A 14,987-nucleotide genomic window follows, 5' to 3' on the forward strand; every position below is an offset into this window, starting at 1 on the left:
CATTACTCAGTAATACACAACTTTATAGTGTGTGTGTATATAAAATTTTTTAAATGACTGTTTCCCACATGAAATGATTTAAATAAATCCATCAAAGTTTATAGTGTTAAAGGCAGCCATCACAAAATGATATTCTGGAAAAATTATAATTGTGAAGATAATGTATATCTATTATCTTTTTTATTTTATCTTTTTTAGGTGATTATAGCTTTCTGCTATCGCACATTTGTGGGAATAATGAATTTATTTGGGTTAGAAACTAAGACCTGCTGGAACGTGACCAGAATAGAACCTCTAAATGAAGTTCAAAGCTGTGAAGGCATGTTTCTTCCTAAAATGCTGCTGTATATTGTCATTAACATTTACATAAACATTTTATAATATTATGACTCTCTAAGAATTATTATAAACTACTATGTTTGATTTTTTTCTTTAAAAACTCTATAGAACTGATTTACCTAAATATTTACCTTTACCCTTTAAAATAATTTTTTGAGAATGCAGTGTACTTACTAACATGAGTATTAATTTGGAATTTAATTTGAATATCAATATATATCTTTGTAAGGTTATACTGATTATAAGACATTCCTTCATTTCAGAAGATACAAAAAAGGTTCTGAGGTGGCTTGAATATGTAAATTTGGGAGTGTAGATCAAATAGTCACAGTTCTATCTGTAATAGTTAATATAGTTAATGTAAAAATTTAGTCATGCATAAATATTTAAAAATCAGACATATATAATAATAGATTACTTTAGAAGTTCTACTTTTTTGTGCTCTCACAGTCCATGGATAGTTCTTCATATACATCTTCTACATTAGTATCTTTGTAAGAGAACCACTTTTAGAATCATTTAACAGTTTTATAGAATCTGTAATTGTCATTGCTATTTAAGATATTTGTGATATAGCACTATTACAATCTAAGTATGATGCTGTACCTTGAAACTTTTATTTGCAATCACATGTATCTACTTGCATAACACTTACATAGTTGTTTTTTCTTTTACATATTCTCTACAACATTGTTTTATATATATATATTTTTCTGTTAACTTGTGTGCAATAACATTCTGTTCTCAGAATATATCCTAAATCTGTATTTTCCTGTTTCCCTTACATTTTTACTGGTTCCCTCAGATGGTCTTTATAATATCTAAAACAGTGGTGGTAGAGGATATTTGAGGACAGTTAAACTTTTTTGTACAAAGGAATTGAGAGACTGCCTCATAAATGAGAGATTCAGCCAGCATGGAAAGTAGAACCTTTCTGAGGGATGGAAAAAAATCACCTTATATATGTATACATGGTATTTATTAAGTTGTCACTAAGTGATAGGTTAGTATTGGCACTTCGGATCCTAAGATAAACCTGGTAAACATGGGGCCTTACCATCATAGATTTTACAGCATAAGAGGAATATTAGCAGGTACAACTGTGGTGGATATTACAAACAAGAAAATAAGATTGCTGAGGATAAGTGAAATGTTTTGAGAATAGGGACCAGCATATTCCGAAGTTCTGAAGCAAGAGAGAATTGAAAGAAGGCTAAACTTCCTTGAGCAGTTAGAGAGGAAAACATGGTGTGAAATGATGTTTGGAATGTAAATAAGAGTCAGATAATGAAGAACCATTTACTGGCTAAGGATATTATATGTATTCATTGAAGAATTTTGACAGATTTTTATTTTTAAAACATGATTTTGGCAATTACATGGAAAAGATAATTAGTAAAGGACAAAAGTGAATTCAGTGAGTCCAGGTAGGAAACTGTTTTGCTCTCAGCAAGTGATTGAAGGAAAGATAACTGGAAAATGAATGGATTTGAGAGACAGTCAAAAGCAGAAATGAAAGGATTTGATGATGGGAAAGAGGAAAGAGGCTGAATTTATGTAATATTGTTGGGTTTCTGGCTTAAGTAATTGAATCCCTCCATTCAAAATGTAAGAAACGTTATAGAAGTAGCAGGTTTGAATTGGTTCATTAATTTGAGGTATCTGAGAGATTCCAAAGTAGAGATATCAAGTGGCTACCTATGTACATACATACAGGAATAAGAAAGTTCTCATTGGAATGTAGACTTGGCATCATCTGTTTGTAGATGGTAATTGGAACCACGGAAGTGAAAGAATTTCCTTAGGGAGAATATGCAGACTTAGAAAAGAAGAGGGCATATGACAGATCCTAAAGTAGTCCAACGTTGAAGGAGGGTGTGTATAAGATTATTATAGAATTATTAGGACAGACTGAAGAGGAGTGGGCAGAGAAGTAGAAGAAAGCAGAAAGGCTAGCCCTCAAATCCTGGCACCACCAGTTACACCTAAATAACTTTTGGCAGGTTAAGTTTTCTGTGTTGTTTTCTCAACCATTGAAAAACGTATTTTCATACCAGGTAATTTCAAAGATTTGTTCTGAGTATTATGTGAGATGATATTGGAAAAGCACCTAGTAGATTATGTCTGTGTCAATATATCCCATGTACATAGTGTTTATACATGGAATGTATTAAATATTATGGTCCTCGCGATACATAGTAATGGATCAATTTATCTCCTATAGACTAAAGCTACGCCTTAAGGTCAGGGGCCATATCTTAGTCATCCAGGATAAAATTAATGTAGTGGATTTTCTCTTGTGATTTATCAAGTAACTCTACAGACAGTTCTAGATATTGAACAATAGGAGCATCACCTAAATAAAATGAAGCACCAACTAATCATTACAGTATGATAATACTTTGGTGGAGAAAAATACAAATGTAACCAATAATACCTCATGTATGGGGAAAGTACTAATGTAACTATTAAATAGAGCAGCAGTCTGAGCCACAAAGCTTTCAGCTAATTCATGAGCTCTTGATTACAAAGCACCGAGATAATTATGCTCAATTGCTGTATAGTCATTTACTCATTAAATACTTAATAATCTGTGTCTTTTTAAAGGATTGGGAGACCCTGCTTGCTTTTATGTTGGTGTGATTTTTATTTTAAATGGAATAATGATGGGATTGTTCTTCATGTATGGTGCTTACCTGAGGTAAGACTATTGAATTAAAAGACATTTTGGTAGGGTAATAAGGACTTTCTGACATTTGTTGATTAAATTAAAAGGATAATTAACAAGATTAATTGACTAACAGATGGAAACGTTTAGATTTTATTTTTTTCAAAAGCTTAGCTAAATACACAGCCTCAAATTAGAGCTAGTCACTAAAATAAAATCTTTAAGATATTAAAAAGCCTCCTTTTTATCCTTGTGGGGTAATCCAGACTTATGGATGTGGTATCCAAACTTATGCTTATTAATTTGACAATTATTATGGACACGACTGAGCGACTGAACTGAACTGAACTGTGACTGGGAGCACTATTCTATAGGAGCTAGGAATACAAAAACAAATAATCCCTGTCCTTATGGAATTTATAGTCTAGGAGGTAGACAACATAAGACCACCTAATTGAAAATTGGAAAAAATATGAAAAGACATCTTCTAGAAGAGTTCCAGATTGACAACAAACATATATAAAATTGATCACCATATTAATTATCAGGAAAATACTCATTTTAACCACAGTGAGATGCTATCTCACATCTACCAGATTGACAAAGGGCTTCTCTGCTGGCTCAGATGGTAAAGAATCTGCCTGCAAAGCAGGAGACCTGGGTTCAGTCCCTGGGTTAGGAAAATTGACAACAGGAACTTTTATCCCCAGTTGGTGGACATATAAATTAGTGCAACTATTTTGGAAAAACATTGTGCATTATCTAGTAATTTGAAGATGTATATACTTTCAGTTCAGTTCAGTTCAGTTCAGTCGCTCAGTCGTGTCCGACTCTCCGCGACCCCATGAATCACAGCACGCCAGGCCTCCCTGTCCATCACCAACTCCCGGAGTTCACTCAAACCCATGTCCACAGAGTCGGTGATGCCATCCAGCCATCTCATTCTCCGTCGTCCCCTTCTCCTCCCGCCCCCAACCTTTCCCAGCATCAGAGTCTTTTCCAGTGAGTCAACTCGTCGCATGAGGTGGCCAAAGTATTGCAGTTTCAGCTTTAGCATCAGTCCCTCCAATGAACATCCAGGATTGATCTCCTCTAGAATGGACTGGTTGGATCTCCTTGCAGTATAAGGGACTCTCAAGAGTCTTCTCCAACACCACAGTTCAAAAGCATCGATTCTTCGGCGGTCAGCCTTCTTCACAGTCCAACTCTCACATCCATACATGACCACGGGAAAAACCATTGCCTTGACTAGACGGACCTTGGTTGGCAAAGTAATGTCTCTGCTTTTTAATATACTATCAAGGTTGGTCATAACTTTCCTTCCAAGGAGCAAGCGTCTTTTAATTTCATGGCTGCAATCAGCATCTGCAGTGATTTTGGAGCCCAAAAAAACAAAGTCTGACACTGTTTCCACTGTTTTTCCATCTATTTCCCATGAAGTGATGGGACCAGATGCCATGATCTTTGTTTTCTGAATGTTGAGCTTCAAGCCAACCTTTTCACTCTCCTCTTTCACTTTCATCAAGAGGCTTTTGAGTTCCTCTTCACTTTCTGCCATAAGGGTAAATTCAGCAATTCCAGTTTGAAGTAAATATGCCTAAAAAACTCTTTTACATGTACACCAGAAAATATATACAATAACATAACATCATTGTAGTAACTCCAAACTAGAAACAACTTAAACATCCCTCCACAGAGAAATGTACACATTGTAAGTTTATTAGTATAGGGAAATATCATACAACAGTGAGAATGAATGAACTATAGGTATAAACATCAACGTGGAAAAAATCTTACAAATATAATGTTGAATGAATCAAAGCAGGCACAAAATTTGAAAATCCTGCAAAAATATATTTGTATAAAGTTTGAATACAGCTAAAAGTAAATGATAGTGTGATACGTGTAGAAGCAGTTATGTTGATAATTAAAAAACTCAGGATAGTGGCTGTCTCAAGGGATGGCATATGAGATGTCAGGATGTGATCTGTTTTCTATTTCAGCAACATATGGTGGTTAAAAGAATATTCACTTTATAAGTATTCTTTAAACTATCTGAAAACCTTAATACATTTTTCCATGTGTATGCTATATAGAAAAATATATAAACTCATCAGTTTGAGGGAAAAGAATTACTTTTAGATTATGCTAACAGGTTTTAAGATGTTCTATTTTAAACAATAGTTTGTATTTATTATGCTTTTTTCAAATATGGCAAATTTTACACTAGACCAAGACATTTTAAAAATTAGTATTTTTCATTAGGAAAGCTACCCGTGAGGTGACAGTCTTCTTTCAATTGGTTACACAGTTCCAGGATATCAGTACTTTATTAAGCTCCTGTCTTTAAGAAGGATATGTAGATATAACATATGCTGACTATAAAAGTGTCACCAAAATTGTGAGGAGACTAGAAGCTATGGTATATGAGGAACAAAAGAAATAGGGATTTGGGGGAAAATTTTCTATTTTTAACCTTGGCTACACTCCCCTGTGGGCACTAACTTGGGACATAGGTATTCTGTTTCTATTCTTTTGGTGGCTAATGATAAAACTTTAACATGCATATTTAACTTGACCAAGTCTAAAATTGATTGATAGCTTTCCTCTTTTTGATCAATACAAGGAATTTAGAACATTGTACTTGAAAACAGTTCCTAGAATCTTATAATTATTCTAACTATAATAATTAGAAGTTTAGTACTTCTAGTACCCCTCCACAGTAGTCACCATTGTTTCTTTTATGTTGTGAAGTCTTTAGATTTATCTACATGTTCCTAGTTTCTGTTGCTGCTGCTGCTGCTGCTAAGTCACTTCAGTCGTGTCCGACTCTGTGTGACCCCATAGACGGCAGCCCACCAGGCTCCCCCGTCCCTGGGATTCTCCAGGCAAGAACACTGGAGTGGGTTGCCATTTCCTTCTCCAATGTGTGAAAGTGGAAAGTGAAAAGTGAAAGTTAAGTCGCTCAGTCGTGTCCAACCCTTAGCGACCCCATGGACTGCAGCCTACCAGGCTCCTCCATCCATGGGATTTTCTAGGCAATAGTACTGGAGTGGCTTGCCATTGTATGCAGCATTTATTCTTGCTTCTCATACCTTCTTCCTCTCAATTCCTTCTCCAAAGTGTGTCCTTTGAATTTCCCTTAGTGAAAATCACTTCAAGGTAAACTACTTCCAACTGGCTTTCCTCTGCTTGTTTTGTTGAACTCATTCTTCCTTTTTTTCAGTCATTAAACCAGTATTTGTCTTCTGAATGTGAAGCTATGTGCGTAATGATGAACAATACTTTAAAGAAAGGCAACCTTAAGAAATGGTTCTTAATCTTTGATAATTATCAGGCATCCTTGATCTGAGTTTTATATTCTACAATGTCGTTCATTGGGACTCAGCAAAAGAATATTTGCCATAGTTTAGATGGTTCAGTTACTGCTAAATGAAACTGTTAGATTCTTCATCTCTCAGTCACTGATATCCAATTTGATGACAAAAATTTTCCTCCACTCAGAATATTCAAAGAATGGAGTATATACACTCTAAAATGCTGGCCTGTGTTAAAATTTTTTATGTTCACATCTAATATTATACTTAGAAAATATTTTAAATACAATAAATTGTAAGATTCAGACTACTTTATATCTATACTTTGGATCCTTATACATTCAAGAGTAAAACATCAGCTACATGAGTAGTTTTTCAATTTTTATTGTTATTTTATATGGTTTAGTATTGTGGCATTTTAAAATCTAAAATAATTTTGTGAAAAAGTCACTATATTTTACATGAATTTTGATTGTATATATATATTTTTTTACAGTGGGACTCAACTTGGAGGTATAATTACAGTTTTATGCTACTTTTTCAACCATGGAGAGGTTTGTTTTCTAGAAAATAATTTTTAGAAATAGAAGGGGCAGTATATTAAAATAGTATTTAATTGTATCTTAGGACTTTGCAATATTTTAAAGAACCTTGTGTTGTAAGTTGTTATTTTAATCATGTTGATCCACATTTTTACATAGTAATTAGAATTTATGATGTAAAATATCTTACCTGGTTTTTAGCATGTATATGTGTTACATATATTTTGTAGAAAATGGAAATATACTTGTTGAGTTCAGGTACCTTATATACATTATCTCATAAACTTCCATCAGACTTTTTAGAGAGGTGGTTGATATCTTCATAGTAGAAGATATGAAATAGAAATTTGGAGAGGTTAAATTACATAGTCAAGATTCCACCTTGACTCCATGATGAAGCTGGGTTTCCTCTTATCCTTCTCTCTGGCTCTAAAACCTCACTTCTATTGCACCATGATCCTTATAACACAAGCTGAATTCAAAACAGAAATTAGCTTAGTAACTCAGTCCACCAAAACAGGATTCACCTAAAAAGAGCTCATGGAAACTTGTTTAGAATATGATAGATTCATTCACCAAAACAAGTACAAAATGTGTGCCAGGCTCTGTGTTAGATGCTGAGGTTTGGGCAGTGAAAAGTGGAAGAATCTTGACTGCTAGTTTTTGGAATAAAAATATGTAATATCTTATGGCAGAGATTATATAGGGTAGAAGTCTCTCTTCATTACTGTTGTGAAAGGTAGATACTTGGTTATATTTTAAAAAATCAATTAGACAAATGCATGCTAAGTCACTTCAGTCATGTCTGACTGTGTGACCCTATGGACTGTAGTCTTCCAGGCTCCTCTGTCCATGGGATTCGCCAGGCAAGAATACTAGAGTAGGTTGCCGTGCCTTCCTCCAGGGGATCTTCCTGATCAAGAATCAAACCTGTCTCACATCTCCTGCACTGACAGGCAGTTCGTTTCCCATTAGCATCACTTGGGAAGGGAATCATAAAATTATACATAAATATCTTAAATATATTATCAGTCAACAATGTGTTATACAAAAAAATGTGTCTTGTCTTTATGCAAAGACAAGGTTTTGAGTATGCATTATGTTTTAATCTTCTTATACATATTGTGTGTAATTCATCTTCCAAGGTTTACAATTTGGTTTCCTGTAGGAAGAGCAATAGCAGCAGCAGGAAGAGCAATGAATTTTAAGACTCTTGCAAGGTTATAAGAGTTCAGATTCTTTTCTGGAATTTCAGAATTCTTGATATAAAATTTTGTAATATTCCCATCCATTTATCTGGGTTTACCTGGTGGCTCAGATGGTAATGAATCTGCCTGCTGTGCAGGAGACCCCAGTTCAACCCCTGGGGTGGGAATATTTTGTGGAGAAGAGAATGGCTACCCACTGCAGTATTCTTGCCTGCAGAATTCCATGGACAGAGAAGTCTGACTGGCTATAGTCCATGAGATCACAGTCCCATTTGTCTTGAAAATAGTTTTAAAGACTGTATGAAATTTATTGATAATTAATACTTACATTATAAACATCATATCAGTGATTCCCAAATACTCCTTGTTGTTTTTAGAAGTTTGCAGTTAACTCTTCCAAAGGTATATTTCACAAATTCAAATTCAATCTTAATTATTTATAGTGTATGTCTGTACTCATTATACTTGTCATGTGCAAACTCTTGGTGTTTATGAATGCCCTAGGTGACATTTGTTTATTTTTTTCTGAGCATGCGTTAATCCCAAAGCCCTGGGGTGCCACAGTTATCACTGCAGAGCTGGAATGTGGATCTGGTTTGTTGTTCCCAGAATCCTCACTGCTCCTAACCCTATCATCTTCTTTGTCCTTTGGGTGTCCTTACATTTGACCTGATCTATCTTTCACTTGTTTCTGGACTTGGTAGTTAATGGCTCTCTACCTAATGACTGTGTCCTATACGAGAACTCTAAAAACTGAGAAGCTATACAGGGATTCATAAATAAATAAGCCTAATACAAAAATTACTAAGACAAGCCAAGGCCAACCTACCCATGATTATTAAATTAACGATGTTTATTGCAATGGAACATAGAGTAAAGTAAGCATTTTATTGATTTCAGGCTACTCGGGTGATGTGGACACCACCTCTCCGGGAAAGTTTTTCATATCCATTTCTTGTACTTCAGATGTACATCTTAACTGTGATTCTCAGGTAATTTTAATTTGTAAAACAAATCTAGATAAATTATGAGTTTCTCAAAATTACTTCAACCTATTGTTATAGTTACTAAATTTAGGTTCAGTTTTTAAATATTATTCAAAATTAAATTGTGTCCAGTTTTTAAAAAAATCTAAAATCACTATGTAAAAAAATTGCTTTTCACTTAAAATAGTTTAGGCTACAGATTTTAGATATCTACATTATGTTTTAATAAACCAGTATGTATGTGATCATATATATTTGGTAAAGTTTCAGGTATCACAGTAATCCATTCAGCATCACAGTAATCTGAGTCTATGTCCCAACCACTGATTCTGAAGAAGCTGAAGTTGACCAGTTCTATGAAGACCTACAAGGCCTTCTAGAACTAACAACATAAAAGATGTCCTTTTCATCAACGGAGATTGGAATGCAAATGTAGGACTCAAGAGATACCTAGGATAACAGGCAAGTTTTTCCTTGAAGTACAAAATGAAGCAGCAGGGCAAAGTCTAACAATTCTGCCAAGAGAATGCACTGGTGATAGCAAACACCCTTTTCCAACAACACAAGAGATTATCTACACATGGACATCATTAAATGGTCAATACCGAAATCAGATTAATTGTATTCTTTGCAGCTGAAGATCGAGAAGTTCTATACAGTTGGCAAAAACAAGACCTGGAGCTGACTGTGGCTCAGATCATCAACTGCTTATAGGAAAATTCAGGCTTTAGCTAAAGAAAATTGGCAAAACTATTAGACTATTCAGATATGACCTAAATCCAGTCCCTTATGGTTATACAGTGGAGATGACGAATAGATTCAAGGAATTAGATCTACTGATCAGATCTAATCAGAGTGCCTGAAGGACTGTGGAGAGCAGTTCATACAGGAGACAGTGACCAAAACCATCCCAAAGAAAAAGAAATGCAAGAAGGCAAAGTAGCAGTCTGAGGAGGCTTTACAAATAGCTGAAGGAAGAAGAGAAGCAAAAAGCAAGGGAGACAGGGAAAGATATACCCAACTGAATGCAGAGTTCCAGAGAATAGCAGGGAGAGACAAGAAGGCTTCTTCAATGAACAATGCAAAGAAGTAGAAGAAAACAATAGAATGTGAAAGAATGGAGATCTCATCAAGAAAATTGAAGATATCAAAGGAACATTTCATCCAAGGATGGGCATGATAAAGGACAGAAATGGTAAAGACCTAACAGAGTAAGAAGAGATTAAGAAGAGGTGGTGGCAAGAATACACAAAAGAACTGTACAAAAAGGGTCTTAATGACCCAGATACCCATGATGGTGTGGTCGAATGAGCCAGACATCCTGGAGTGTGAAGTCAAGTGGGCTTTAGAAAGCATTGCTACCAATAAGGGACTTCCCTGATTACTCAGTTGGTAAAGAATCCACCTGCAATGCAGGAGACCCCAGTTCTATTTCTGGGTCAGGAAGATCCCTGGAGAAGGGAAAGGCTACCCACTCTAGTATTCTGGCCTAGAGAATTCCATGGACTCTATAGTCCATGGGGTTGCAAAGAGTTGGACATGACTGAGTAATCGGACACTACCAATAAAGCTAGTGCGGGTAATGGAATTCCAGCTGAACTATTTCAAATCCTAAAAGATAAGGCTGTTGAAGCACTGCACTCAATATGTTAGCAAATTTAGAAAACCCAGTAGTGGCCACCAGACCGGAAAAGGTAACTCTTCATCCCAATTCCAAAGAAGGTCTGTGCTGAAAAATGTTCGAACTACTGGACAACTGTGCTCACTTTCCATGCTAGTAAGGTTATGCTCACAACCCTTCAAGGTAGGCTTCAGAAGTACATGAATTGAGAACTTCCAGATGTACAAGCTGGGTTTAGAAAAGGCAGAGGAACCAGAGATCAAATTGCCAATATTCATTGGATCATGGAGAAAGCAAGGGAATTCCAGAAAAACATGTACTTCTGTTTCATTGACTACACTAAAACTTTTGATTGTGTGGATCTAAACAAACTGTGGAAAATTCTTAAACAGATGGGAATACCAGACCATCTTACTTGTCTCTAGAGAAATCTGCAACAGTTAGAACCTTACATAGAAAAACTGACTGGTTCAAAATTAGTAAAGGAGTATGACAAGGCTGCATATTATCACCCTGCTTATTTAACTTATGTGCAGAGTACATCATGCAAAATGCTGGGTTGGATGAGTTATAAGCTGGAATCAAGATTGCTGGGAGAAATACTCATAGCCTAATATAAGCAGATGATACCACTCTAATGGCAGAAAGTGAAGAGGAACTAAAGAGCCTCTTGATGAGGGTGAAAGAGGAGAGTAAAAAAACTGGCTTAACACTCAGCATTAAAAAAAAAAGAAAAAACTAAGGTCATGGCATTTGGTCCCATCAATTCATGACAAATAGAAGGGGAAAAAGTGGAAGCAGTGGCAAATTTTCCTCTTCTTGGGCTCTAAAATCACTGCAAATGATGACTGCAGCCTTGAAATTAGAAGAAGCTTGCTTCTTGGAAGGAAAGTTATAACAAATCTAGACAGTGTATTAAAAAGCAGATACATCACTGTGCTGACAAAGGTCCATATAGTCAAAGCTATGTTCTTTCCAATAGTCATGTACAGATATGAGAGGTGGACCATAAGGAAGGCAGAGCGCCAAAGATATGATGCTTTTGAACCGTGGTACTGGAGAAGACTCCCGAGGGTCCCTTGGATAGTAAGGAGATCAAACCAGTCAATCCTAAAGGAAATCAATCCTGAGTACTCATTGGAGGGACTGATGCTGAAGTTGAAGCTCCAGTACTTTGGCCACCTGGTGAAAAGAGCAGACTCATTGGAAAAGACCCTGATGCTGGGAAAGATTGAAGGTGAAAGGAGAAGAGGGCGACAGAGGATGAAATGGATGGCAGCACCGATTCATTCAGTGGACGTGAACTTGGGCAAACTCCAGGAGATAGTGAGGGTCAGGGAGGCCTGGTGTGCTGCAATCCACAGGGTTACAAAGAGTTGGACATGACTTAGCCACTGAACAACAAGAAAGATTCAAAGGGTTTTGAGAAGCTAATACTTTTTTCCCTCAATCCTCTTGTACTCTGACTCATTGTTTTCCAGTCTGTGGTTTTGATGAAGCATGAAATAAGTGTTTGATGCACAAATGGATTTGAGAAATGCTGAGTTAGATAAGGAGTATCTATGTTCATATGTTTATTAATATTTCTGAACTACAGATATTTCTAGAGGTTTAACCTAGGTTTCATCTCAACTTTTTTTCCTGGACATATGTTTTGGTTGGGATTAACTTTATAAGCATGTCAGAAAATTTGACAGTCTGAGCAGCAGCATCAGAAGCATAAATAGTAGAATGCTATAAGTAACTTTATCACATACATAGGTTTCATAGAATATTATTGAGATCTATCACTGAATGTTATTGAGATCTATCACTGAATGAAATAGTGATCACTATCCCCTCCAAACTCCCAGAGAAATGGGATGGTGATCATTATTAGTGATCACTTATTAGTACCCTTCAGATTTTGCCTATATTAAGATCATTTTTGTACATCTTCTTTCTTTCTGAAAACCGTAAATTTGTTAATACAGCACACACACATAAATGTCTGAATATACACTTAATATAGTAAAATGCCACTGAAAACAGAGACCAGGCTACATTTATCTCTTTAACCATGGAGCACTTAGCACACTGTCTTGTAGACATTTAAAGCCCCTTATATGTTCACTTAAAGAAGATATATAAAGGGAAACTGGGGTAGTAACAACCTCTAAAAAGGTGCAGACTACCTTACCTACATGAAAGGTTTTTTTTGGATTGGATTTGGGAATCTAATTTTTATCCATTTATTTTCCATTTGTTTAAATTTTTTGAAGTGATATTAGTCTGACCAGGCAGAGATTTAATGGAAGGAAATACATTAATTAGAACACTTAGAATTGTATGCTTGAATGCATGTGTTATACTCCATACTTTCAGTTCAGTTCAGTTTAGTCGCTGAGTTGTGTCCGACTCTTTGTGACCCCATGGACTACAGCTCACCAAGCCTCCCTGTCCATCACCAGCTCCCAGAGTTTACTCAAACTCATGTCCATTGAGTTGGTGATGCCATCCAACCATCTCATCCTCTGTCATCCCCTTCTCCTCCCGCCTTCAATCTTTCCCAGCATCAGGGTCTTTTCAGATGAGTCAACTCTTCGCATGAGGTGGCCAAAGTGTTGGAGTTTCAGCTTCAGCATCAGTCCTTCCAATGAATATTCAGGACTGATTTCCTTTAGGATGGACTTTAGTCAAAAGTAATTTTTATTGTATAACCATAACTGAGTACTTAATATATTTTGTGATATATTACTAAACAGTATGATCATTAAAATTTTTACTTTTGAAAATTTATGTACCATATTATAACAACGTATCACCTTTAGAAAAATAACAGTTTTATAATTTACACAAAATGTTTGCATTTCTTTTTTTCATATTCTAAAAGATACTAAAGTCTTATTGGTAAAACATATTAGTTACTGATATATCTCATAATTGAAAAATGGACAGTTTAAATTTCAGTATGCATTAGTTTAACTGTATTCCAGAATCATTCCTTTGAAGTCATTGTTGAAAATGACCTTTAAATTTCTCTTTTGCTGCTGCTGCTAAGTCGCTTCAGTCGTGTCCGACTCTGTGCGACCCCATCATTAGCTTATAATTTCACCAGCACTTAACATTTTTCAAAACTTAAAAGTGGTGGTATATGAAAGCTGCTGCTGCTCATACAATGTAACTATCTCTAGGTATGCAAAGTCAGTTCACATTCTATTTTCTGACCTTCTTGCTGGAGTATTAAATGTCAAATGTCATGCATCATTAAAGGAAAATAAAGTTTTAGTTGAATATAGTTGTTTTACAATATTGGTTTTAGGTATACAGAAGTGTGAGTCATTATTTTTATGGATTATACTCCATTAAAAGTTAATTACAAAATAATGACTGTAATTATTGTGCTATATGTTTAAAATACTTACTGATAAACTATATACAATATCTTATTTAGAGCTCTAATTTTGATTGTTTTATTATAAGCGTTTTTATAATTCAAATATTTTGTTCTTTTTAATGTGCTTTTAAAAGTTAACTGTATTTTGTTATCTTACATCAAAGATAAGGAGATCATTAGATTTTAACTTTTGCAACCAGTCTTTCAGTTCAATGATAGGCTACTTTTATATATAATAAAACTTATTGGTGTCAATTCTCTTTATTAAGGACCACGAACAATAGTAGAAGGCACTTTATTGCACTCTGCCTTTCCAATGTTGCTTTTATGCTTCCCTGGCAATTTGCTCAGTTTATACTTTTTACACAGGTAAGATGATTTTAAACTAATTTAAATTGAATGCAAGATGTACTTGGTTGTTTCCACAGAAAAAAATTTTTGTTGAAGTATAGTTGATTTACAACGCTATGCTAATTTCTGCTATACAGAGAGACTCAGTTATACACATATATGCATTCTTTTTAAAATGTTCTTTTTCATTTTGGAGAAATTTTAAATGTGATTATATTTGTGTCCTAATAGATTTTCAAACTATTGAATGATTAAAAAGTTGACATACATGTTTGATTTTTTATTTTTTTTTTATTTTTTAATTTATTTTATTGGAGGCAAATTACCTTACATTAATATATTGGTTGGTTTTGCCATACATTGACATGAATCTGCCCTGGGTGTACATGTGTTCCCTTTCTTGAACCCCCCTCCCTCCTCCCTCTTCCCCATATCCTCCCTCCATGTCATCCCCGTGCACCAGCCCCAAGCATCCTGTATCATGTGTCAAACCTGGACTGGTCACTTATTATAATATACATGCTACAATGCCGTTCTCCCCAATCATCCCACCTTCACCCTCTCCCACAGAGTCCCAAA

General features: G+C 35.3%; 1 protein-coding gene across 1 annotated transcript in view; it reads left to right on the forward strand.

Annotated features, from left to right (window-relative positions):
* DPY19L2 (dpy-19 like 2) overlaps positions 1 to 14,987 on the forward strand; it is a 103,515-nt gene that overhangs the window by 23,290 nt on the left and 65,238 nt on the right. Inside the window, exons 5-9 of the mRNA XM_055420887.2 lie at positions 199 to 319; positions 2,947 to 3,040; positions 6,821 to 6,878; positions 8,975 to 9,066; positions 14,327 to 14,426. Of these exons, the coding sequence (XP_055276862.2) occupies positions 199 to 319; positions 2,947 to 3,040; positions 6,821 to 6,878; positions 8,975 to 9,066; positions 14,327 to 14,426 (465 nt within the window). The remainder of the gene's footprint in view (positions 1 to 198; positions 320 to 2,946; positions 3,041 to 6,820; positions 6,879 to 8,974; positions 9,067 to 14,326; positions 14,427 to 14,987) is intronic.

The sequence above is a fragment of the Moschus berezovskii genome, chromosome 3, assembly GCF_049115385.1.
Source record: "Moschus berezovskii isolate FMDL1 chromosome 3, NW_MosBer_1.0, whole genome shotgun sequence".
Taxonomy (NCBI): domain Eukaryota; kingdom Metazoa; phylum Chordata; class Mammalia; order Artiodactyla; family Moschidae; genus Moschus; species Moschus berezovskii.